The sequence below is a fragment of the Centroberyx gerrardi genome, chromosome 13, assembly GCF_048128805.1.
Source record: "Centroberyx gerrardi isolate f3 chromosome 13, fCenGer3.hap1.cur.20231027, whole genome shotgun sequence".
In the NCBI taxonomy this organism is placed as follows: Eukaryota; Metazoa; Chordata; class Actinopteri; order Beryciformes; family Berycidae; genus Centroberyx; species Centroberyx gerrardi.
In genome coordinates, this window is record NC_136009.1 from 21,337,227 (window position 1) to 21,363,722 (window position 26,496).

The 26,496-nt window shown below is 45.3% G+C and overlaps 2 protein-coding genes across 4 annotated transcripts in view; one reads left to right on the plus strand and one right to left on the minus strand.

The window, feature by feature from the left end:
* The first annotated feature begins 3,030 nt into the window (after positions 1-3,030).
* Positions 3,031-6,199, plus strand: gpr160 (G protein-coupled receptor 160). Its single transcript, XM_071909148.2, has 2 exons — positions 3,031-3,119; positions 4,959-6,199. The coding sequence occupies exon 2, from the start codon at positions 5,042-5,044 to the stop codon at positions 5,927-5,929; it is 888 nt and encodes a 295-aa protein (XP_071765249.2). The 5' UTR covers positions 3,031-3,119; positions 4,959-5,041; the 3' UTR covers positions 5,930-6,199.
* Positions 6,200-6,460: 261 nt separating this feature from the next.
* The window catches only part of skila (SKI-like proto-oncogene a), a 36,029-nt gene continuing 15,993 nt past the window's right edge, over positions 6,461-26,496 (minus strand). For all 3 annotated transcript variants that reach the window (XM_078287590.1, XM_071909167.2, XM_071909166.2), the window contains exons 3-8: positions 19,249-19,344; positions 18,398-18,486; positions 16,572-16,714; positions 13,649-14,013; positions 12,384-12,614; positions 6,461-11,258 (exon numbers count right to left, since the gene is read on the minus strand). In XM_078287590.1, the coding sequence (XP_078143716.1) occupies positions 10,998-11,258; positions 12,384-12,614; positions 13,649-14,013; positions 16,572-16,714; positions 18,398-18,486; positions 19,249-19,344 (1,185 nt within the window). In that variant the 3' untranslated portion in view covers positions 6,461-10,997. The remainder of the gene's footprint in view (positions 11,259-12,383; positions 12,615-13,648; positions 14,014-16,571; positions 16,715-18,397; positions 18,487-19,248; positions 19,345-26,496) is intronic.

Genomic DNA, 26,496 nt, shown 5'->3' on the forward strand with positions numbered 1-26,496 from the left:
ACGACGCCTCTTTACGCAGCACTGGACGCTCCGTTAGAGGAACAGCGCCGTGTTTTCCCCTGCTGGTCAACTCCAGAACAACTGATAGCGTGCTTCACCTTGAAAGGTCCAGAAGTTGAATTCATTAGAAGGATGTTTTTTTGTGTGTGTGTTTATGATTTGATCACCAGATGTCACTAATCGCTCTACTCGTCACCATTCATTTCTAAGGGGAAAAATTAAGAATAAAAGTATAAAAAAAGAATCAAAAGTTGAATAGTTCACACATCTCCTACAACCTGAACATTTTAAAGTTGAAAAAGAGTCTCTGACACTGAAAGTATGTGGAGGTACTTAAAGTCCAAAATTTAAAAATGTTATTTTTGTTTGTTTGTTTATTTATTTACTTATTTTTTTATGTTAGATGTAATTTCACACCAGATAGTGAGTGAAAACTAATTCTCTCTGCATATTTTCTCATTCTATTGAGTATATGAGTAAAATAACAACTATTACTGTCATTCATTAAAATATTTACATGTCTGTGTGTCCTACTTCAGCAGCCATACCCGACAGGGTGTATACGTTTCGATATGAACAATGTTTCCACAAATAATACTGCTTCTGCTGCTGCGGTCGCACCTGTGATGATGTGCAGACATTAAATACCAATACCAATAGTCAATACACCCAATACCAGCTCCAGTTAAAGTACACTCTGATCAAATTCCCCCTAAAGTGAATAATGAGTGTAGTGCTTGTTCAGTGGTTTGTTTGATACATTATTGACCATGGTTGCAATAATTATGTCATATTGTAGAGAAATGTTGTTGTATTATTTATTTTTATCTCTTGATGGGCACATTTCATATTCATAAATGTTAGTTTACAGATTAAACAACTATTCTCAGTATCCTATGAATTCTATCCTCCACTCTTCCAATAAGAAATGTGAAATTGATAAATAGTTTCCTTTAAGGTCTTCTTGTAATTATGTTATGTACCTCTAGCTATATTGTATGCATTCTGTTTACTGGTGTTTCTGTACTTTTATGTTTTTCTAAAAAAAAATAAAAAAAAACGATTGTTTTACCTCTTGCATCTTGCCTTAACCTGCACTCTGTTTGAATCTCAGGTGTGACATAAATGACCTAAAACTTAAATAAGCAGTACAGAAACATAAAGGTTGGAACTTTTATGATGAATTAATTTAATCCTAAAGGCAGTGTGACTCCCATGTGATAATCTCAAATCATCCAGCCTTGTCTGATAGTATTTCCTCACTAAACAGAGGCTCAGTGCACCAAACTTTTTGAGGGAGCACAACTTCACACAAACAACCAAATCAATGCAATACAAATCAATAGAGAAGGCTTTAACATAGTTTGCCATAGTTGTATTTTAAAATGCAACTAACGCTGGTTGTGCAAATTCATTTGGGGAGGAAATCTGATAAAGAATGAGGGTGGAGGTGGTTGAGGACAAGGTGGAGTAGATTACGGTTATGAATTACACAATCTGATGACTAAATGTCACAAATGAAAAGCCACAAAAATGTAGTTTACGTGCGATGGGAGACGTCAAATGTCATATGATCAGATGTGTGTTCCTTCAGTTTCAATAAGCAGGCTGACTCTATGACCCACAAAGTAAATTTGCTGGGGGAGAGTGGAACACTAACTAGTAGCAAGGCATTGTGGGTAGCAGGGTGGCACAGTGAGTCGAGAGCCTGTCCTGAAACCAGAGGACGAGGGTCCAAGTCCCTGTGAAGGCGAGCGTCCGCCCTGCTGAAGTGTCTCTGAGCACAAGACTGAATCTCTACCAGCCTCTGTAGCTGAGCCTGACCTCTGACCTCTGACCTCTGTGAAGTCAGATGAATGAAGTATCACATTACATGAATCAATGAAGTATCACATTACTTTAAAACTCCCAGAACAAGTTCATGTAGTTGTCCGCCCAACCTCCATATTTACATTTCATAGTCACAATCCATTGTTTCATCATCATGAGGTGTTTTTGTTTTTGTATCTGTTATTGTGTTTTTTGTTTTGTTTTTGTCTTTGCATTCTTTGTTTGTACTGTACCTATTTGCACTAAATAAAAAGAAAACAACAATAAAAAGTATCTTGTTACTATTGCATTATTATCGTTAGACCAACACCATTAGTACTGAAATTTATATAGAAAGTAGAAGAAAATGAAAAATGGGATTTTCAGTACTAAACTTGAAATGAAATAAAGCCTTGGCAACGCATCAGCAGCTGCAGCTTAGACTGCAGTTAACTCACCAGCAGATGAGTTTACTGAAGGTCTGAGTTTCATCCTGACTCAGTGATGAGTCATTTTTCCAGATTAATTTGACGGATGGAAACAGCGGTGTGTTTTGTTGTATTGATGCAATGGATGTTCTCTTGAACAATTTATTTCAGTAAAAGAATGTTTGGACTCAGAGGAAAGAGTTGCCACAGCCTGCCACACTTAAAAAGGGGAATACTGGCATTGCGTAGTGTTTGAATTGTCATTAATGTATTTTGATTCGCTTCGAAACAAATTTGCATTAGTTGAGAATACCACTAAACTAGACTAGACTAAACTGTAACAGATTGCACTGAGCTAGATTAATCTTCATAGGGGTTTATTTGTTGCCACTGCTGCTGCTTCTTGCACTTTGGCCACATTACACTTACCACTCCATGCTCTTGGGTGCTGTAAAATGAGGTTTTATGTTGTATACCTCTGTAGTTTTCCCACTGAACTGCATCAACAAAGTCCTATATGGAAGATAACTTTGTGTATAAAGGATTTTTAAGTGCTTTGTTCAATGTGTTACATAATAATATAATATTTCCTTGGTTGTCTAAACAGCCACTTTGTAATAAGAAAGTGGGACAGTCGATTATCATTGCAGTTTGATGATTTACAGATGCATGAACTTCCTTGTTGAGTGCTGGCATACATTAAATATATTGCCTCACTAGTTTCCTCTTTTTCAACCACGCCTCACAAACAGAAGGATATGATAGTAGACTTCCTTAAACTGGATTCAACATATTTGGCACCCACACAAAGGAAACCGAGACACACGGAGAAACAACATTTACCGTCAGGCGACTGCATTTACACAGATAATAAAACCAAAGGTAACTAGTGTGTGTGTTGTGTTTGCATGTGTTTGAAATACACAGTGTATTGTTCAGTGTTGTGGTCAAAGTGCACATTGTTGCAACAGAAATGTCTAGAGATGTGAAGATTTGTTATATGAATCTTCTGGTGGAGCCTTGAATCTCTGAGCAGCCTGAGGAGACTAGCACAGGTTTTCATTCATGATCCACTTGTAGATAAGTACTTATGAAGAAGAAGTACAGAGGAAAACAAACACACCGGCCTAAAGAGAATATTCTCTGCTTCGTCGATATCTGCATTTGAATTTCAAGGATGTCTTGTTCAGTTCGGCCTTTGACGCCGGTTCTTTAGCAGTGAGAAGTGTTAATATTTGTTTATTATCAAGTTGTTATTAAGCCACAGGGCAGCTCTCCTGTTTGACTTTACCTGTGCAGTGCTAACAGCAGAACAACAGAGGCAGATACAGGTGTGGTATGGCTGTAGCTTGGCCCAAGTGGTAGATACTGATAGGAAAGTAATTTTACAACAAAGGTGCTTTGGTTTGAACTACTTAATCTGTCAAAAACTCACACCGGGTCTTAACCAGCAGGAGGGAACTAATCCTTTGACAATAGGCTCTGATATGCATACATACGAGGGAAGGAATGGTGGTAGTTCAGATACCATTCTGTTCCACATCATCAAATAGAGTGAATTTAGCATTTCAAATGAATTCAGAAACAGGCCTGCAGTGTGATGTGATGCAGTCGTTGGAGATTGTGTAAATGAAATGTATTTGGGGTATTCATTCCCTGTCAAGAAAACATCCATCGCTAGCTTTGTCCTTGACATACAGTGAGCAAGGCAATGTATTTTGTACAACTTGCATAACTTTATTCATAGAGCACTTTTCAAAATCAAAGTTACAAAGTGCTTCACAACAAGGAACAAGTGCAAGGAATAAAACATGTAGTGCAAATAAAATGTAATACACTGTAAAAACACAGTGGAGAGATAAAAACACAAAAGAATGAAAATGCAATAATGAATGAACATGGATAAAATCAGATCAAGATTAAAGGTAAGCTTTTCAATAAAAGTATGTTTTAAGAAATGATTTAAAAGAACAGTCTTGATCCTTTGTATCATGTTGCGTATGCCAAAGCCTACTATGCAAAACAAATTTCCCTGTGGGATAATAAAGTATTCTATTCTAAATCACTGTAATATTGCCATAATATTCCTATAGGGACTTAAAGTGTGTCTGTGGTGCTCAATAGTGAGCTTATGGTGCCTTTATGATATTTGTCCTATATGATAGTTCTCCTATAATGGTATTACTATAATATCCCCATGAGATTCCTACAGGACTGTGATATCTGTATTATTGTAGTTCTTTTAGCTGAGAGTTATAATAAGCTATAAATTCAGAATTTGTGAGTTAAGTCAAATTTAATCTGTCATTTATGTTCACTTTAGTGAGTGTTGGTTTAGGTTACTTGATGAAAATATAGAAGTCAGACACCTGAGTTATCTCCTTTACACAACTCTCTCAAGTGTTAACTGGAAGTAGGGTTATGAAAAACAAAAAAAAAGGACTCTGTTACTACGGGCAACAGTCTCCATGGGGACTCATTCAATTTTCTAGCATCATAGCTTTTGCAGGCAGTATTAAAATAAGGTATGAGCAGTGGAGAAAATGTTTTTTTTTATGTTAAAGGTGAATTCCACTAAGAGTTCTTGTTTATTATTCATGTTTTATTTTTATTTTTATCCATACATTTTAAGCTAAAAATGTTTTTTTTAGCTGCAGCAGCTACTGTAAACTGTGCCTTTCTCTTCAGACCTGTTGAATCTGTATTGTTCTTCCCCCACAGCTGAGTCTCAGTTATGGCCTTGTGGGAGCCACTGTAACCTCCCACAGATCCCGACACGCTCCTTGTCCCCCAGACGACCCAGCATGCACCTCTCCATCCCCTCCATCCTGCTGGCCGTGGGAGTGAAGTGTCTGCTCAACTGGGGCCTGGTGCTCCTGCAGAGGAACCACATCTGCAGGAGCTTCGTGGGGGTTTTCAGCATTTCCGTGTCCATCGCCGACACGGCCCTGACCCTCGCCGTCGCTGCCCTGCACCTCCAGGGCGACGGAGTCTTCCTGGGCCTCCGGCTGACCAGGCATCACGTGTGTCTGCTGGTTCAAATCCTCGGGCAGATCTACGGCGCGCTGCAGTGGCCCGTCGTGGTCGTGGCCGGCCTGGATCACTACTGCACGGTGTCCCAGAGGTCGCAGCTCGTGCCGTCGAGGTTCCGAAAGATCATCCGCTCGTTTGTCACCAGCCTGCTGTGGAATCTGGCTCTTCTCTATGTGTTCCTGCTGTCTGACTTCCTCCCCATCTTGGAGGAAGAGTCTCCCTACCTGCTGCAGCGATGCTGGGTCTTCCACATGCCTCAGATCCTGCAGGTTGCCATGGCGCTCCTCCTGACCGCAGGCTGTGTTGTGTTGCATGCAGGATGGCCTCCGCTCAGCTGCTGCGGCCCTCGATTCTCAAAGCATCCCCCCCCGAAAGACCAAACTATTGACCAAAGTGAAACTCGGTCCAGGAGAGAGATTGTTCACCAAGCCTCGTGGATATTTCTGAACACTTGGGCTCTCTTCCTGTTTTTTCTGGCCGCGTTCCTCCTTCTGCCGGTGGGAATACCCGCGTACCTGGGCCTGAACGTTCCCTGGCTTTGTTTCCTCAACAGCCTCTTGATAGGAGTCGTTTTATGCGCGATCTGCCCGGCCTCGCAGTTAGCGAAGGGCTCGGCGGCGGTTCCCCCAGACAGCTTCTGTGACTGGAGGTTCAGCTGAGCGACAGACGACACAGAGAACACATCGCCGCACGCAGCCTTCGGCGTTATTTAGGGAAACGTCTACACAGTGTGGTTAACTTCACAACGACATTGTGGGACAGTCTGAGGCTGTGTTGTTTCCTGAGCGCTGCGGCTGCTTCCACTCATGCATTTCACATACATGCTCAGGCTGAAATAAACGTACTCTGTAACTGATCTTTTTGTCACATTTGTTTTTATGCCTGTATGTATGCCTTCTATTCATTGTGTGCGTGCGTTTGCTCTTTTTGTGTTTATCTGTACATTTCTGTATCTGTAAAGCACCTTGGTACATTCTACTATATATACAATATGTTGTTTTGTAAAGCACTTTGGAACAAACTTGCTTTGTTTTTAAAGTGCTATATGAATAAACTTAAAAGCACATTGGTGACTGCCACACAGCCTCACAGTGTATCTTGTGTAAATGTGAGGAACTTATGTAAATGAGGAAATTATGAGGATAATATTGACATTATGAGCTGATAAGAAAGGCAAAGGACAACACGGGTTTGACACTACAGAACTTTACTTGAATTTGATCCAAGTTCATTGTCTATACAGGGTATATTTACAAGATTTGAAATCAGGGAAGGGCAAAAAACAAGAAAAAAAAAACAAAAAACACTAGATACAACTGAGGTATTAGCTAAAAGCATTTACAGGTGTGTAATTTACTAGTAAATATCAATTATGATAAACGGTTAGAGATGCAGTGTCTTCTGCTTAAAAAACATCTTTTTATATCACAACATGAGGTAGGAGAACAGTGTCTCGATTCATGCAAGAACAAACGTCTCATCACACTGTAGTATTGGCAACGTAGTATGCAATGGTCATACACAGACACTGTGTTTTATGTTTCAGAATAGCATTGAGGGGGGAAAAAATGTTTCATTTAACAAAGCCATAAATATTTTTTTTCATCTTCCTAATAGGATGTGTAAGGTGTATAAAATGAAAACATGGTGTACCTATTCTTAGTAACCAGTCATGCCTATCCATGTGATCAATCTTATCACAAGGTGCAGCCTACTTCCTAGATCTCCCACACCGGCATATAATAATTGCTGGCTGAAAAATTATACACCCAACTACAAAGCATATCATCTGTCAACAGTTCAAAAGAGTTGGAACTAGTTTATAGTCTTCATACAGCCAGGAAGCATTCCATGGATATGCAAATCCTGTATTCAAATGTATTCAAATGGTAAAGCCGTGCTCCTTCCAGTGGGACGGGGCGGATCCTTATTTTAGTGAGTCGGGCAAACTTCACACCTATAAAAATTCTGTACAAAGCATATCCAAGTTCTCATAACACTGCAAATGCAAGAGGGCCCAGCACGCCGTGTTACAAGAGATTTTTTTTTTCCCCCCCATCATTTAAAGTCCATTTTCTCATTATGGCATACAACTGAAGTAGACAAAGAGCGCCCCCTTGTGTATAAAATGCAACTTACACAGAAAATAAAATACAGAAATACATCAGACATCCCCTTAAAGTGTTGTAGAAAGGATCTTTTGTTGACTGCTGAAGAGGTAATTATGTCGATAAAAAAAACTAATACTGATTATCATTTGAGTGATGTCATCACATCCAAACAATGCATTCCATTCCAAAAGACCACCGCCAAAGATACACCATCTCAAATCTGACGACATGACTACACACCCACAGAGCTACATGAGCAAGTCTTTCCCTTTTCATAGCTGCTGTGCCTCAGTCACAAGTGGGTGGCCGACACACCGAAGCGCCCACACACGCACACACACTCACAGATTTGTATAATTTCCAAACCAAATTAGGCTACATTTTATGTTCTTGGTAAATTTGACTTTGACTTTACATTTAGCCAACTTTTTAACCATTAAGAATAATTCCATTATAAAACTTGCGCATCTTCAGTCAAAAGGTCATCATGCATATGAGCCATCTCAATAGCTTGTGCGTGACGTGGGGAAACATCTTTTTACAATAAACAGATCGATAGAGTGGCCCGGTGACACCAAACAAAGGGCAGCAAAACATGCAAAAAAAAAATCCAAAAAACAAAAAACATTTTTTGTTTTTCAAAATGCATTTTCTTAACAAATGTTTAGTTTTCCATTTTGCTGGGGGCGGGGTCAGGTTAACAAAGAGGAAAAGCTTATTACATTACACATCAACAGTCCATCAAGAAAACAAATGAAGCAATCAGTTCAGAAGGGGAGAACTGTGTAACAAAGCATTTTCCTATTTCGCGTTTGTCCTGCATCATGTCTCAGAAAACCATGCTTTTCACTCCCCAACATCCATTTTACACCCTTGTTGCAGGGTCACCACTGACAAAAGTCAAGCTCTGATTTCTGCAAATATTACTTTTTTAAAAAAGAAAGGAAAAACATTTAGTCTGTTTGGAGCCTCAGTTCTGGTCCAATTTATATAACCTTTTGAAGATTATTCATATAAGAACAGTTAATATATTAATGACTACTGTATTTACAAAGTGAATATAAATCTTTAGTTAATACATTAAATATCTTTTTCTTTCATAATTTCAATAAAGGTTTATATGGAACAACAGTAGAGTGTACAATTGCGGCATGGGTTTGATTTTTCGGCTTACCCAGTTCTCATATCGGACTCTCTGCCTTCTCATGAAAACACCTGCGTTTATGACTACTAGCAAACCACAACTGTACTCTGCCCGGTCTTTAAGGTCTGTTATTGTAAAGGGAGGCTGTGTAAGAAAATCTGCATTGAACAGGATGGAGCACAGTGGAATGTCTATCAATTTGCATTTATAGCAGATGCATAAAAAAAAGCTCAGAGTTTAGCCAAGGCTAATCCCCTTCTTTTTAAACAATTATTTACACACACTCGCTTGCAGGAGATCTCCTTAGTGGCAATAAAAAGCGCTTTTGCCTGGCAACTGACACAATAACAGTCCTCTCTTCCTCTGGCTGGACGTCTGCTCGCTCTCCTGGGCATCTACAAAACACTGCACACCCCCCCCGCCAGCTGATCTGGCACTGGAGATGGATGGATGGGTATGTGTGTGTGTGTGTGTGTGTGAGTGAGTGAGTGATGGCCGTTCTGTGAGAGAGAGAGAGGAGAGGGAGGGAGGTGGAGAGAAGGGGGATCCTGTACAGTCTCACCCGAGGGCAGGGAGAGGCCCCCAGACAACAACAGCTGCCCCCATTCTGACGGCCCGGACAAAAGGGGCTCCCTGTGTTCCCCTGGCGTCCGGGCCACCCAGCCAGCCGCAGGGAGAGGGCGTCAGTCCCCTGCGCGCTCCCCTCCTCGGCCCTCGCCTCCCTCTTTCCTCTCCTCCGCCCGGTACTGTTTGTTCAGCCAGGCAGAATAACGTGAAGCAGGGGCTGGACAGACCCGAGGCCCAAACCACCCTGGACTAACCGCTTTCACCTGTGACCCACATTCCCAGAACAAGACGACGCTCCGGCAAACAGGGTGGGGATAAAAACAGTCCGCTGACAATGAAGTCAAATAAAAACAAAAAAAGGCCCAGAAAACAGGGACAGACTGGAGCTTTGATCATCTTCTGGGAACGCTGGGGCCATTGTTCTGCCTGAGTGCTCGGACCGCGCCGACACACTCGAGTGTGTGCATGCGTGTGCGTGCGTGTGGGCATGTGAGGATGTCGTATTATGGTAACACAGTACAGCTACCACACATGTGAAGTTCTGCCTTTCTCCCTCGTACAAAAGCTACACTGGCTCAAACCCCCCCCACCCGCCCAGACGCATTCCTTTCCCGGGGGGTCTTGGGAGTCGGAGAGGGAAGGCGGTGGGGGCGGGGTTAAGTGCATAACACCTCTCATGAGCTTCCACATGCCAAGCCTGAAAAGAACACAGTGTTTCCTGTCTAGGCCAAAGTGGGTGAAAACCACAGTGTTAAGGAGTTTCCCAGCAGAGGGCATTGGTGCTAGTCTACAGCAGTGGAAGGTGTAAGGTCTCCGAGGAGGGGAGGGGGGGTTCGGTGGGGGGCGGGGGGCAGAGGGCCGGGCAGCTGGCGGATCGGCCAACAGACTGTTTGGTCTGTGGCGGGAGAGTCCAGGTGCTGCACAGCAGACTGAAGATGAAAAGAGGAAACTGGGATCCAGACCAGAGGACTAGCTAGCTACCTTGGGGCTCGCACTCAAACACTCATTTCAAGTTCAGCGTCACTATTGGCATATTTTCATGAGGTTTTACGACGTCTGCAAAATGTTTGTGTTTTTTTTTTTCCTTTGTACAATAAAGGTCTTTTTCCTCCATATAGATTTGTTGTTTTTACACATGTAGAACTTTTTAAACTTTTCTCTCTTTGCATTTGATAAGTGAACAGAAAAGGAAAACTGTAATGAAAATGTCCATGCAGTTTCCTGCAGTCGCTGGTACTTTGCATTTGGGCTGTATGTACAGAAAGACAGAGAAGAGGGCACACGCAACCAGGCGCCATTATGTGTCCGAGGGCACCAGCCGCTGTGCCAGGTAGTAGTATGAAGTGAAGTTCGCGAGAAGCTGAGACAAGAGTCTGTGTCTGAGCTGAACTCCTAAAATCTCTGTAGATTGCAACTCTTCAGCTCCAGAATCCAGAGGGACGGGGGAGGGAGGTGAAGTTTTTTTTTGGGGGGGGGGGGGGGTTGAAATGGTCTCCAGTTGACCAAACTCCTGTCTGTGAAGCAGCCGTTTGTTCAGTAAAAACTATAAATTAAATCAAACATATACATGCCCAAAAAAAATGTTTAAATACTGTTTAAAAGAGAGGGGAGGGGAACACATGAAGGAATAATAAAAAAAAAACAACATAAAACTTATTTCTTTTAAATTGATGTTAAATTACAAAAACAAAAGTCAGTCCTACATTGGAAAAAAAACCAAAGGGGAAGAAGGGTGAGATGCACAACGATAAAACAAAAAAAAACAGCCTCAGGGGAGATGTGGAGCTCTTTTCTGGTTCAGGCTGATTTGTTTGTGTCTGTCGAGTTGGCGGATGATGGAGGGGGGGGGGGGGGGGGGGATGAGGGAGGGGAGGGAGGGGAGGGAGGGGCCTGGATGGGCGGCAGCTACTTTTGGCCGGCCTCTGGGGCCTCTGAGGTGGAGGAGGAGGAGGAGGACGGTGGGGAGTGGGCATGGGGGGGTCCGGTGGAGGGGGTGGGGGGAGGAGAGGGGCTGCCTCCCGCCGTGCCAGGCTGGGCCATCTGCTGCTTGAGCTGGGAGATCATGCGCTCCAGCTTCTCCCGCGCCTCCCGCTCCCTGCGCAGCTCCTCCTGCAGCTCCAGCCGGTCCGCCTCCGCTCGCTCCAGCCGCTGACGCAGCTCCGACAACTGGGAGACAGAGAGAGAGAGAGAGAGAGAGAGAGAGAGAGAGAGAGAGACAGAGAGAGAGAGAGAGAGGGGGACATGAGGTCAGGTTAGTCTCAAGACACACACATGCACAGACACAGACACACACACCCATTCTCCCCACTGCCAGACAGTCTGAGTTTGACGCCAAGGGGAGCGGGGCAGGAGGAGCCAAAGCTGCAGTGAGACAGACAGAAGGGGAACATTCCAGTCCTGAGCTCAGCCAGCATAACAGCTCCTATCTCAAGATAAAGCCTACTGGAAACCCAAACAAAGGCCCTGTGTGTGCCGTGGCTGAGCTCACACACACACACATAAACACACCTGCACGCGTACACACACACACACATACACACAGTTGGGAAATCTCAATCACAGTCACAGATGCGATCCTAGCACCACTTCCCCAGTCTCAAGGTTGGGCGGAATATCGGCTGAAGCGACTCCACATCCCTCGGAGGAGACATGCAGGTGTGCGTCGGCCTTGACTGCGTGTCAGTATGACTGTATGTGACTTCCAAGAGTGTTGCAGTGAGAGCATCGACCTGAATTCTTTGCAGCTATCTGATGGGCATATTTTAAAGATGGCTCAGATTCTTTTTCCATCTAATGGATATGAACTGGTCAAAGGGAATGGTCGGTATTTACCGAGTGCCGACCTACAATAAGTTCAACCTTTCAAGGCACTTATTGAGGATCAACAAGTGAGTGATGTGTGTTCTCTATTGCATGTCTTGCACTGATCCCTTTATGCGAGTTCCTGCTGTACCTGCACCATGAGCATCAGTATGTCCTGTGTTACTAGGCAAGTTGTTAATCTGTCTTTTCAGTAATGCCACCAAGGCAAATTCCTGTACATTCACTGTACAAGGCAAATAAAGTGATTCTAAATGCAAGGAAGCGTCAATGTGTAGAGCACTGCACCAATGCTGCCGAGGTTAGGGGTTCGATTCCCACTGGAGCACAGTACTGTAAGGTGCTTTGGATAAACAGGTCCACAAAATGGCATGTTATGCGATGCAAGCCAACGTGCATATGTGTGTTTCACTCATATCCATAACATATCTATGCTACACATGCATGTGTCCCCAGCCCCTACACCCATACCTGTGCGGCGTAGTGGGCCTCTTGCTGGCGTTGCGATCCCGGTTCGCAGGCGCAGGCTTGCTGTCGGAGCTGTTCCAGACGGGTCTCCAGCTCCAGCTGTTCCTGGCGGGCCTGGCTGAGCCGCCGCGCCTGCTCGCTGTGCACCGCCTCCAGCTCGCTGCGAAGCTCCCGCTGCTCCGCGCTCAGCTCCCGCAGCCTCGCCGCCTCGCCCCCGCGCAATGCCTCCAGCTCCTGGAGACACAGAGACTAAGTTAGGGGAAATAATAATAGTATTGCAATACTTTGTTGACCGCTGTAAGGATGCTGGCTAACACTGGGGGCTTGAACAGGTCCTCCAGCTGAAGGAAGGCCTCCCTACTCCCTAAAGCATCCTGCTGCCCAATCCAGACAGAGATTGTTACGTAAATCTAAAACTGAGCATCTAACCTTCGCCTTCAGCTCCTACACATGCAGTAAAGATTAGGGATGTGATCAAAGCAAAAAAAAAAAAAAGGAGATAATGGGAAAAGATGAAAGAGTAAATCCAAAACTGCTGTACATCCGTTTTGGAAAAAATCATTACCTGAAATTCATCATTTAACATCTCTAAAATATACAGCATCTAGTCTTTAGAGGTATCGTTTTGTCAATTCAGATTTAAATTGCCTAGCACCCTTTAACTATAATATGTTTTAATTTTGTGCTATCAGTCATTTTATGACAGTTCATGTCACTTTTTTCAAATGGTGGATCTCTCATTTTGGAACAAAGCTCTTCAAATGTTCAATCAAAATTAATGGAAGTACTGTTTGCCACAAAACCGCAATTCCGCCCACCATAAAAAAAACATTCCCTGTAGTCAGGGTTGAGCTGGTAGGTATAAATAATAACATAATTCAGTAGCTGGTGTAAATGAGTAATGTAGGTCAACCCAGTTTCAATTTAGTCCAAACAGAAATGAGACTTGACGGTTTAAATAATGTGTTGGTATGAACACACTGACATGAACAATATGTTATATATTGGGAAAACAAAATGATTTATATGAATTGGGGTGCCAACATATTCTCAAAATTACAAAACCATCTGAACTTAAGAATCTTTCTTTCTAGTCCCATCCAGGTTTCCAGAGGGAGGGAGGGAGAGAGGGAGGGGTCACTGGAAGGTGAACAACATCACCTCCACCATCCACGCCAAGGACACTTTTAATGGGCGAGGACAGTTACGGGCCGGTTTATCTCAGGCTCATTTATCTTGGTCTTTGTTCTTCCCGACCGCCAACTCACCATCTCCAGCTGCAGCTGCTTGTGCAGGGTGGAGTTGAGCTTCTCCTGCTGCCTGCTGTACATCTGCATGATCTCCACCACGATCCTGTCCTTGTCGTCCTCCAACCCCCCCACCATCACTGCAGCAGCGCTAGCAGCGGAGCCCATGTCCTTAGCCGCTACTTCCGTTACCGGCGACAACAACGACGCAGGAGGAGGAGGAGGGGTGTGGGCGGGGGTGTGGGCGGCTTTCTTGCAGCCCGGGCTGCTGGTCTCCATGGAAACTGCCTGGGTTTGGCGTTCCCGCTCGGCGGCCGAGGCAGCAACGGCACGTTGGGATTTGGCCTCCTCGGCGCCGGTAGCAACGGGAGGCGACGCATGAAGATCTGGGGAGGGGGGAGGAGGAGGGAGGGAGGGAGGGAGAAAAGAAAAAAAAAAAAGAGAGAAAGGAGGAGGTTGAAAGACAGGAAGTGTGAGCCGAGCTGGTGCACACTCTCGCCCACGCTTAGTAACACCCTCGCACAACCTCACAAAAGCTCGCACCTCTTTCTCAGCATGGGTGTGCACGCGAACACGCAAACACACACACACACACACACAAGCGAACAACTAAGGCACGGCAACAACCAAGGAACCAAACATTTCGCCCACAAATAATTCCTCAGACACACGGAGAGATAGAGAGAGAGGAATAAAGGGCCTTGTGTGGGTGCTGTGCTGCTCTGTGTGGGTGTCTCCTCTGTTGTAACTCTGACTCGCTCTCTCACTGTGCCCTTTAAGGTGTGCATCATGGGAAACAGATCAAACAGGCAGTCTCACACTTACACACACAGAGGGATGCTGTGGTGGAGCATGTGTAGGTTTTCTGAACTGCTGGTAATAACAGTGTGTTTGAAAACACAGGTTAAGAGACGCAGACAGACAGAGAACGAGAGAGATGCAGACAGAGAGAGAGGGAGAGAGAAAGAATATGAGAACAGTGGGGTATTTACCAGCCTAATGTATTCATACAGTATGTGTGTGACAGGAAACAGGACGCTCTCCGCACAGCATGTCTGGCACTGGTGAGGAGATTCATTTACAGACTCGGGCTGACGTGTGCGCATGTGCATACACACACACACTTAAAGAAAACACATACATACAGTCTCCCGCACAACATGCACAGAGGCGATAGTAGAAATACACAAACACACACAAATAACAGGAGTGAGTCATCTGAGAGTGTGCGCGTGGTTGTGCGTATGTGTGTGTGTGTGTGTGAGTGTTGGGGGGGGATCAAAAGGATGGAGGAAGGGGAGAGAGGGGCACAAGAGAAAGAGTGAAAGGCGAACAGACAGACTAGGAGACAGAGAGAAAAGCATTCACAGAGAAAAAAAAAAAGAGAGAAGAGAGGAGGAGGGAGGAGGAGGGAGAAGGAAAAAAAAAAACAGTGACAGCAGACTGTGAGGGAGGCGGAGATGAAGGGAGCCAGAGAAGAAAGAGAAGAGGATGGATGGAAAAGGAAGTGCGGGAGCAGACGGAGGACGGACTCAGAGAGGATGTGGAGATAGCTGCCAGGAAAAGAGGGAGGATGGAGGGAAAGAGACAGATTGGCTGGAAAAGAAAGGGGAAGCAGAATGCCTGAGAGATATGCACGAGCCGAGAGAGAGGGAGAGAGAGAGAGAGAGAGAGAGAGAGAGAGAGAGAAACTAATATAAACTAGAGAGAGCCTGACAGTCAGACATGGCGTAATAATGGCAGAGGGAAACCATGTCCACCATTTCTGTGACTCACCCTTGCTCATATACACAGACACACACACATCTTATTAATACATGCTCAATATACACACACACACACACACACACACCCCATGTGCACAGAGGAGGTCATTGCCATTTCCACCCCTCTTGTTCATCAATAGCAAAGTGCCCCCAGAGCTTTTATGTGAAGGTCAATGTATGATTATGTGTGGCTGCAGGCAGCAAAGTGTGTGTGTGTGTGTGTGTGTGTTAGACGGATGTGTTGGGTTGTATGTTTACAGTATGCACGTGTCAGCTCTGTGTGTGTTATATGAATATGATATGCACGTCTCTGCCGTGTTTATGTTGTATGCATGTAACATGCGCATGCCTGCTGTGTGTGTGTCATTTATTTATAGTATGCATGTGTCTGCCGTGTGTGTGTCATGTAGAATGCGCTCGAGTTAGACCGATTGGTAATTTATTAAAAATAGGATATCAGCCAGTCAATGACATCCACCTCTGATATGAAGGACATTTTTACTGTACAATTAATTAATGCTACAATGAATGTCTATAGGACGCCCTTAGCCTGAATTGATTCTAATGCAGCATTTTGACCGAGTACATGAATATTGCTTTTATCATCACTACTATCATCATTATCATTGTAATCTTTGGTTTTGTAGAAAACCTTTAGAGGCATTTCCACAATGAAAAAACTAAATTCTTTCTTTTTTTTTTGGCATGAAAATTTTAACATTTTAAAATATTTAATACTGGCCCAAAATATGAGCTATCGGCAGTTTCACTCCAAAAATACTGCCTTCAAAAATGCTTATTGCTCGAGCCCAGTATGCTTGTGTTTGCTCCGTTTATGTGTTGTTTCAAGTTTTGAAGTGAAATATATCTTCATAGCTCAAAAAGGCCTGGACCCTGATGGTACTTTGAATGAAATCCCAGGATAATTAAGAGGGTGCAAACGGAGATAGAATCTTAGAATTCCCTAAGATTCCCTAGATTTCCCTGTACACACGTTATGTCATGAGCCCCTGTAATCACATTCAGTCAGTTTCCAAACATCAAATGTCACTTTGAAGCTTTCTGTGCGTGCCTCATCAATAGGTGTCTGCTGTGTTTGCGTGTGGTACGTATGGTCAGTCCAGGTCAACTCTGTGTGCGCCCTGTGTGTTTTCATGTGTGTGTGTGTTGTTACTGACCCATGGGCGGCTCGTCGTGGCCCAGCGCTCTGCGGCTGTAGTGGTGTTTGAGCAGCGCTCCCAGCACCTCGGGGCTCACCTCCGCCTCCCTCCGCAGAGACACGTTGGGAGCCACCATCTTATCATATGTGTACAGGTAGTAACTGGGAGAGATAGAGAGAGAAAGAAAGGAGACATGTAAACACTGAATTGACCTTATACGTTAAGAAATTCTTGTTATTGAGATACAGAATATACTGCACGTTGCACCGGTCATTTGGTGGCTCAAACAGTTAGTGACCTAATCAACACAGGACTGCTTGGGTTCACATCCAGGCTCATGGTATAATACAAATGCAAAGGTGGGGAAGAAAGAGGGAAAATCATGGGGTACACAACTATTTATGCATGTATTGAATTAAACTTATGCATCTATTTTGTTTTTGTTAGCCTAGTCATGATGTTAGCAATGTCACCTTTCACATATTTGTCCGTCTCTCCAACGAAAATGTTAGAAACTTTGTAATGCTGATATAAATAAAGAGAAACCACTAGCATCACTTGGGAGTTTAACTACATGGCTGCAAGTACCCAGAAGGCCAATATGTACCTATACTACAATACAACGCAGCTGAATCAGAGGACACAGTAAATTAGCAACTGTTTAAGCCTACAGTAACTGCACCATCTGAAGACAGGAGCTGAAACACAGTGTTAAATATGGATATTTCTTATCGTGTGTTTACAGGACCTCAGCCTGAACAGACCTCCAGCTTATCTCAAATGTCCAGGTAGCGGGTGCAACTGCGAGAGATAGCGCCTGGAGATGCGCTGAAGCCATTGAGCCAACACTATCTGCCTATTCCTGGCTGCATGGTGGGGAGGGAAAGAGAAGAGAAGAGAAGAGAAGAGAAGAGAAGAGAAGAGAAGAGAAGAGAAGAGATTCAAGCAGAAAAAAGGAGAGAAGAGAGAGCGAAGCTGAGAGAGAGAGAGAGAGAGAGAGAAGAGAGGCTTTGAACCCCTCCCCCACTAGCAGTCCCCTCCAGACAGAGCTAGGGCTGGAGCTGTGAACTAGGTTGAGCATGACAGCTCACTAGGGCTCTGCCTGCAATACTACGGCACTACCAACCAAGCCTGGCTTTCTGTCCTCCAGATAGGAATGCAGCACTGGAGCTCTGCCTGCTCGCCTAGCTGGAAATTTGAAACTCCTTCACATGAAATGGCTAAGATGTGATTGAATAATGTAAGCCTGGCTCATATTTGACAAGTGTACCACTAATGGATGTCGGTAGTAACACGAATACGACGTTAAGTGCCTTGGCTGTCTACAAAGCCGCTTGGCTGTAGAAATGCAATTCATTATTACTAAGGCTGCAATGCAAGAGACATGCTCAGAACTGGTCGGCGCAAGTCATGACTGGTTTTGAGACTGGACCACGTCACGTGACGCTGGTAGGTGACCAGATGAGGCGGGCTCTAATCCTGCTTACGCCAATGTGTCTAGCCCGATGTCTGCCAGCCTCCAGTCAGTCAGTCAGTCAGTCACGTGTGGCTGTCTGTATCTCAACTATGGCACTGTAAACCAGCTAATTCCAGCCTTTAATCTGGGTCAGATTACTGGGTTAGCTAGCAGAGTACTATATCCCAGCACAGTGTGCTCTGGGGATGGCTGGCAGAATCAAGGGATGGAGGGAGGGAGAGCAGCAGAAGTGAGCAATGGTTACGGCTTTGGGAAGGGCAGGGATGAAGGGAGGGAAAGGGATGGGATGGAAGCGCTTTTTCACAGAACACATTCGCAAATAAGTGCTCTACAGAGCGATGATGGGGCATTATGGGTAGTGTAGTACCTGGGGTGGACCAGGGCAGGGTGTCCCGGCTCCTCCTTGATGTCGGAGAAGAGACGGTTAAACACCAGAGTGGGCGGAGATGTTTTACCCTGTGGAACACAACACACACACACACACGTTAATATCACAAGCCATAGCAGAATATTGTCTTTCTAGATTTTATGTGAGGGTCACAATGTGAAAAGGCAAATGCAGCTTTTTCATCCACATTTATTGATCTTTGCATACCGTTTTGCAGTACAATAGGTGAATTATCACAGTGACAATCTGATACATGCCCACGGACACAAACACACACACACACACACACACACACACACACACACAAGAAGAAGGAGCAGGAGGAAAAGGGAATGTGCTGTACTGCACACGGCGCTCTTACAGCCATAATCTAATAGAGCTAATATATGCATACATGTGGATGAGGGATCACCTATCAGACATCAGCTGAGAGAGAATGTGTGTGTGTGCATTTGTATGTGTGTGTGTGTTGGAGAAAAAGATAATCATGATAAAGAGGTTCTATTCTTTGTGCGCGTGTGTGTGTTCATGTAAGGTTGGGGTGTGTGCTGCAGGAGGGGGGGGAGGTGAAGGGCACGGCCTTTCAGCAGCTGTGTGTGTGTGTTTCCTGGCAGGTCATAGAGGAGAACCGTGCCACTCTGAATAGGGGAATAGGGGGTGTGTTTGTCAGCGGGGGGCAGGGTTGGGGGTGGTGACCCTGAGAGCTGACCCCTGTGTAGAGGAGGGGGAGGGCAAGAGGGGGATGTATGTAGGGAGCGAGGGGAGGTCATGGAGAGATGGGTGGGAGGAGAGATGGAGGGAGGGAGGGAGGGAAGGTACAGGGGACTGACCTTTCTTGTGGGGTCGGCATCGGCTAGCTTGCCACTGGGGGAGCAGATCTCTGCCGAGGATTTCCTCACCTGGCTCTCCTCCTCCTCCACTGCCTTCTGAAACACAGAGAGAGAGAGAGACAGGGGTTAAACCGATAGACAAACATACAGCAGGGTTAAATAGACAACAGAGAGAGAGAGAGAGGGAGACAGACAGAGAGAGAGACAAGGGGTTAAACAGACAAAGAGACCCAGGGGTTAAGCACAGACATAGAGAGTAAGCGGGAATAGATACAATTATAATACGCCGAACAATTAAAGTGATGTACTCTTGTCACGGAGCGTGGGAAAGGAGAGAAAGAGCAAAAGCGTAAGAAAAGAAAATTACGACCAACACCGCGGTCACGGAGGGAAAAGATAGAGACAAATGGCATTTAAACGATAGGAAATAGAGACAAATGGCATTAAAGAGATAGAAAATGGAGACAAATGGCATTAGAGTGAACGGTGAAAGTGAGCTATAGCCCAAGCCGGCACTGATACAGTAGCGGAGAAAACGAGGGAGGCAGGGCAATGAATAAGCCAACGGCAGAGAGAGAGAGAGAGAGACAGCCTGAACGAGCCCGCTGAGGAAGGCCTATGAATAAAACACGGGAAAAGCCAAGCTGATAGGACGACATGGCTACAACATGGCCCGTCACTATGTGCTTGTGTGTGCGTGATTCATCGGTGCACATGCAACGCAGTTGGAGTCTGCCTCTCGCTCAATGTAAAGATGTACGAGTGTGTCTGTGTGTGTGTGTGTGTAGAATGTATATAATTCATTTTGTCAGCTTCGTACCCTTCGCGCTCTGTGTGTGTTCAGTAAATACTGCTGGCACTGCCGCTAGTTGTGTGTCTGTGTGTGTGTGTTTCTTTGAGCAAATCCAGGACACGCTCAGCGAGAGGCCACAAGCTGATGGGTTGATGCTTATCTGCGGCAGACAGGCCTGATGCTACACACAGGCTGCCTGCAGTTCACACACACACACACATACAAACACACGCAAACACCTTCAACCAAACTGACAGGTAGCACAGGCACCAGAGGAACAAGACTTTCCAGCATCGCAATAAAAGTCGCTAGATAGCCCACAGCAACAGAGAGATGGGGGGGGGGGCAGAAGGAGAGATAGGAGAAGAGTCTAGAGAGGAGGAGAGAGCAGCGGGGTGAATTCAATGAAGAGAAAGTGGAAAGGCAGAGAGCACGAGGAAGTGAGGGGAAGGAGAAAGAGGTAGAGGGAAGTAGTACAAGCCATCAATAATTGACTCACTAGCCTTTTAAAGCCAAGTATATACGCTTATCCACAGAATGCAAACGTGTATATACACACACACACACACACAGTAGGACATAGCGAATAATAAACAGACAGCCTTTCATCGGCCAGACTAAAGGATTTTCCTCTACGCTGTATTGGCTAAGAGGCATTGTCAATTACCAGAGCTAAACAGCCTCAGAACAATAAGGCCAAATTACTGTGACAGCAAGGTATTAGCCACCCTGCATTCATATCAACTACTAGTCAGGATTTGTGTGTGCACGTGTGTGTGTGTGTGTAGGGGATTGTCCCTTATTTACAAGGGCATGGATGAATGAGCATGTGCATGCAAATGTAAAATGCTGGAGCCATATGCGTAGCCAGGTGTGTGTGTGTGTGTGTGTGTGTGTGTGTGTGTGTGTGTATTAGCTGCCTGTGTAGAAGGGGGCTCGTCTGTTTACGAGTGCTTGTGGTTGGCATTTTTCTCTCAGAGGCAGCACTGCAGCACTGAGGGGAGGGAGGGAGTGAAGGAAAGAGAGAGAGAGATAGAGCCAGGCAGAGAGGGGTGGAGGAGAAAGGGATGATGGGAAGGAAGGGAGAGAGAGTCCAAGGGATTGTGGGGCGGGGGAGAGGGTGAGGGCGGTAGAGGGAGGGAGGGGAAAGAGGGAGGAGAATGACAGAAACAACAATAAACCCACTGCAGTGGTGTTGAGGCGAGCTGAGTCCTCGCTGGCTAGATTCCCTCCAATATCAAGGTTGTCACGGTGTGTGTGTGTGTGTGTGTGTGTGTGTGTGTGAGTGTGTGCGTGCATGTGTGTGTGTGTGTGAGAGAGAGAGAGAGAGAGAGAGCATGTGGTGTGTGAGCGAGTGTGTGTTGGAGGCAGGGAGACACCTCACTGGATACATTCCTTTAATCTCAAATCTGTCATTCCTCTCCCTCTGTGTGTGTGTGTGTGTGTGTGTGTGTGTGTGTGTGTGTGTGTGTGTGTGTGTGAGAGTGTGAAAGCGAGACCATGGGGGCAAAGTGACATTAACACCAGGTCATCCGGAGGTTTCTCATCTGCTTGACCTCTACAACAGCAGATGTGCTGCTGACGAGACAACTGACAGCTCATTAAAAAGGTAGGAGAGAGAGAGACAGAGAGAGAGAGAAAAAGAGAGAGAGAGAGAAAGAGAGCGAGAGAGAGAGAGTACACAAGGGAATACTGTGCGATGCGTTAGTGTGATGTGTCTGCCTGTACGCACACATATTTGTGTGTATGTGTGTGCGCACATATATGACAGATGCACATATGTGTGTTTCTCTAATGGTTGCCGATGTTTCTCCCTGTAATTCCAGCTTGTCTGACAGTTGACAGCCCAACGCCCAACGCCCACACACACACACACACACACACACACACACACACACACACACACACCTGCTCATTATTCCTGCTGTTCTGCAAACTGCCGCTGCTCTGTGTGACTCCTTAATGAGTGTGTGAGTATGGTTATGTGTGTACATTTCTATACACACACACACACATTTTCATATCTCCCCCTGTTGCCCATCTCTCTCTCCATCCATTCCACCTTCCAACCTCTCACCCACCCCCCACCTTCTCTCTCTCTCTCCACCCCCCCCACACTTTATTAAACACACAGCGCTGTTGGTCTGTCCTAATCTGCAATAATGAAGCACCTCTCTTATCTGGGGTTGCTGCTGTGACACACACACACACACACACACACAAGCACCCACCCCCATGTCTCCGGCCCATTGTCAGGCTGAAGCTAGCCTTATGACAATGTGGATTAGCATTCCAGGCACTCGCTCAGCTGAACTCTGCCCCGTTGTTCCTAACCACCAGCAGTCTGCCTACTGCTGCAGCTAGCACACACACACACATACACACACACACACACACACACACAAGTGCCACAGTCCATTCCACTACTATACAGCTAGATGACACATACTGCGATGCAACAGACACACACAGCCTGGTGAACTTTTACACTGACCCATTTGCAGAGCCTCAATACGGTCTCTAGACCATTAGCACACGTGACACTTCTCCAGCAGACACATTAGTGGAGCAGAACGTGGTTTCTTGTCTGTGTAGCCTGAGTGCTGTTAAATCCAGCAATAACGAGCACCACACTCTACCACAGACGTACACTCCCATACATACGCACAAATACGCAAGTAGAAGAGTAAATGCACTTCGGTGACAAGCCTATATTTCTACTTTAAGCTCTCGTTGCGCTTCCCTCTGCAAAACCCTAACGTCTAATTTACGCAAGGAGAATAATGGTCGCCTTCTTTGGCGAAAGTTTGCGGCAAAGCGGCATTTCAAACGTAGGTTGACATGTTCGTGTAGCAATTAGCCTGCATGAACAGTGATCTGAGAATGTACACGGAGAGAATATTGGTTCCCTTTGTCGCTGAAAATTTGCAGCAAAAAGGGCGTTCAAATGTAGGTTTAAATTTTAGTGTAGCGATTAGCCTGTATGAACACTAATCTGAAAAGTTCTATTCATTTTTATACTACTTCATTATTTACTACTAGTTCAATATTTTTGAAGTTGTAAGTAAAAAAGTAAATTGTGCGAACAGCTTTGGATTTCATAAGAGGTTGTTCTAGCGCAATCAACACCGAATACCAGCCAACTTCTTTTTAGCAGAAGACTGCACAGGGTACAGATTTTGCCAGCGTCTGCTCCTCCCCATAGACAATGAGTGCAATCTGGTGTCTCTCTCTCTACGATTAATCTTCTCCTGGTGCAATTTATATGTAACTCGGCTAAAGGCAGACACACGGACATACACAGAGAGACAGACACACTCCCACACACACAGTGAACGAAGCCCAGGTCAAGCTCTCCTCCTCCCCGCTGTCTCTCCACTCCCGTCACGTGGATACTCCAGATGACTGCGGTCTCAGCGCATACAGACACACACACACACACACACACACACACACACACACACCACCCCGCCAATCTCGGCTATAAATACACTCGCTGTCTCCTTACATGTATAATAAAACACATACACAGCTACTCCCCCCCACATACATATACACAAACACTCCAAAGTGATGTATTTTCCATGGAGCAAATTGGCACTTACATTGAAAAATTTAGGAGCACTGGAAGGAAGTTTAGGAGGGTGATCTGTGAAAACAACCGTGTAACCATCCCGGCATTGAACTATAAGTCGCACATATCGCTGTTGTGAAGTGAACTCCAATTTTGGGGATGTTCTTGTTTTTGCTTCAATTGAAGGATTACATGGTCCTCTATGGGTTGATTAAATTGTACGACGCTTGGGCTTGTGAAACCCTTTCAAAACCCCATTGGATAACCTCAAAAATGCATGGACATCAAGCTAAACACAAGTTCCTGAAAAGGTGATATTTGGGCGATACAAGGTTTTCACCCACCAGCATCAATATGCTCTATTTTTTGGTAATACGAGTTAATTCTTAGAAGAATATGCTACTTAAATGGTAATACTGTAAAACCCTGCCAAGCATAGAAGTCACACACACACGTAAAAAAGGACAACACAACCAGTCTCAACCAGCCTAATGAGAAATCTTATCTAGGGCACTATAAAGAGTGTGCACGCCTTGGTCTGACCTTTCAGCCCAGAGCAGCGAGACTGTGCATGTGTTATTATATTCCATTTAAAAGATAAAACCCCTTCTGTGCCCTGACACACATACACACGCATTGTTGGGCCAATTGTCTTCACATCTGTTGAAGCCCTGGCATCAGTGGTCATGTATGAAACACCAAACAAAACCCTGGCCAGCATCACAATCTAGCCCAGGGGACAAATACAGAGGCTGAGGGAGGCGGGGGGGGTGGGGTGGGCAGAAACAGTGAGGGGCGAGGGGGTACACAAAACCTAACTGTGCCACCCCTCCTTCCTCCTCTTCTTCTTCTTCTTCTTCTTCCCCTGCGCGGCGCCCCCTCTAAGCCATTCATGTGCCTGGCATTCAGGAGGGAGGGAGGGAGGGAGGGAGGGAGAGAGTGAGGGAGCGAGGGTGGTGGGCAGCAGAGGAGGACAGAGTAATGCAGCTCATTCTCCTTTTCCTCTCTCTGGAGGAAGTAAACAACCTTTATTTGGGTGCCTTTTCATTCTCTCTCAGACAGCTAGGGAGGAAAGGAGGAACACACACACACACATGCACACACACACACTCACAGAGACAGTCAGCCACGCCCTGTCTGCTTCTCGACCACATCCTGTTCTGCTGAAGCCGTCGAGTGTGTCAAAGATCAGGCTGCAGATAGACAGACACACACACTGCCTGGCCCTAACTATGCGACAATGCAACTACATGATTCCTATGGTATCAAGGCATCAGTGTAAAGTCATTGCTGCCTCTATGTGCGCTGCAGAGAAGAAATTCTGTCTTCTGTCTTCTCATTAAACTCACTCTCTTACACTCTTACCACCTTCATAGAAGGTAACGATAACACTAGAAGATTTTTTTTTTTTTTGAGCCACGCAGACGTTCCCAGGCAACAGGCAACACTGTGAGCCACAGGGTCAGAAATCTATTCAAGTGTTTAACATAGTGATTAACACCACAATACTGAAGCAACTCCTTGGGTGCTGTTGTCCATCAGAGCTCCCCAAAAAAAGTTGATCTATGCATTGCTGCCTTTTGTTTGCGGTGAAGTTAAAAGAAATCTAATATATGAACTTTGGGTACCTCTTTAGGATCTGGGTTTGTATGTCGTTTGCATCCGTCTACGGACCGCAGGTGAAAATTAGCTGTCTGCCAACTGGGGGAATAAATGTAATTGACTTGAATTTAATATAAATTTAGCTGGGGCTAGTGAACAGGTAGAGGGCCCAGTGCTAAGGGTGGTCCCACCTGGCACCCCACACACAGACTAGAGGGCTTTGTATGGAGGATTTAATCCAATAAGCCATTTATCCATGGGCTGGGAGCCGCATTTTGTTTCAGCAGCCAAATCAATAGCAGCCCACAAGGGAGCCAGGCGGCAAAGGGGGGAAATACACACTATTTGAAGGAATACACCATTTTTTGGGGGGGTAGAAGGCCCTTTGATTAACTTACCACTGTGCAATGAGAGGATTGGTTGTCGTTTCAACTTCTGTGCTCCTGGTATTTGTCTAGTTCGCTACTGTGCATGCTAACTCACTTCAGCACTCGGTGTATAATGCTAAGTCGGTCATGAGTCAAGAGCATATTTGCCATAAAGACAGCATATTACTTTAACATTTCAACTAAAAGACCAACAATCCTCGTCTCATTCCTCGTCTTTTACCCACAGTGTTAAAAGCATTTGACCCTTCCTTTGGTGCTTTATGGAGAAAAGAAAGGTTGTTTTGCTTATGCGCTGTGGAGAAAATTGCTCAACTTATTTTTCTTTCACGTTAACCTTGGATAAACATAAATGTGATAATGAAACAGAAAGACACAAACGAGGACAGGTTTAACAGGTGGACAGTCAGACAAACAGATGACAGAGACTAACAGCCAGAGGGGGAAAAAAAAACAGACCGGCAGACAGCAGAGACAGACGAGGAGACAGACAGACAACATGTGACTGTCTGTTTGCTCCTTCCCCCAGACAGAGACACAAAGCCACACACACACACACACACACCTGTTCCTCCCTCTTTCCAAACACACAGAGAAAGAACAGAGCCAGACAAGCACACTGATAAGCATCAGCCAGACGAGTCATGCCAGAGTCACACGCACACACACACACACACACACACGGGCAGATAAGGACAGGTTAATTCCTGACTAGCTTTGGCTTGAGGCCTCAGGCACATTTTTGCACCACATGGGCACTCTGTCTAGACAGACACCACACACACACACACATCACAAATACACACACACACACACACACACACACACACACACACACACAGTATTGCCCCTCCCTGCCAACAACATGTTGAGTGCCTTCCTCCATAGCTACA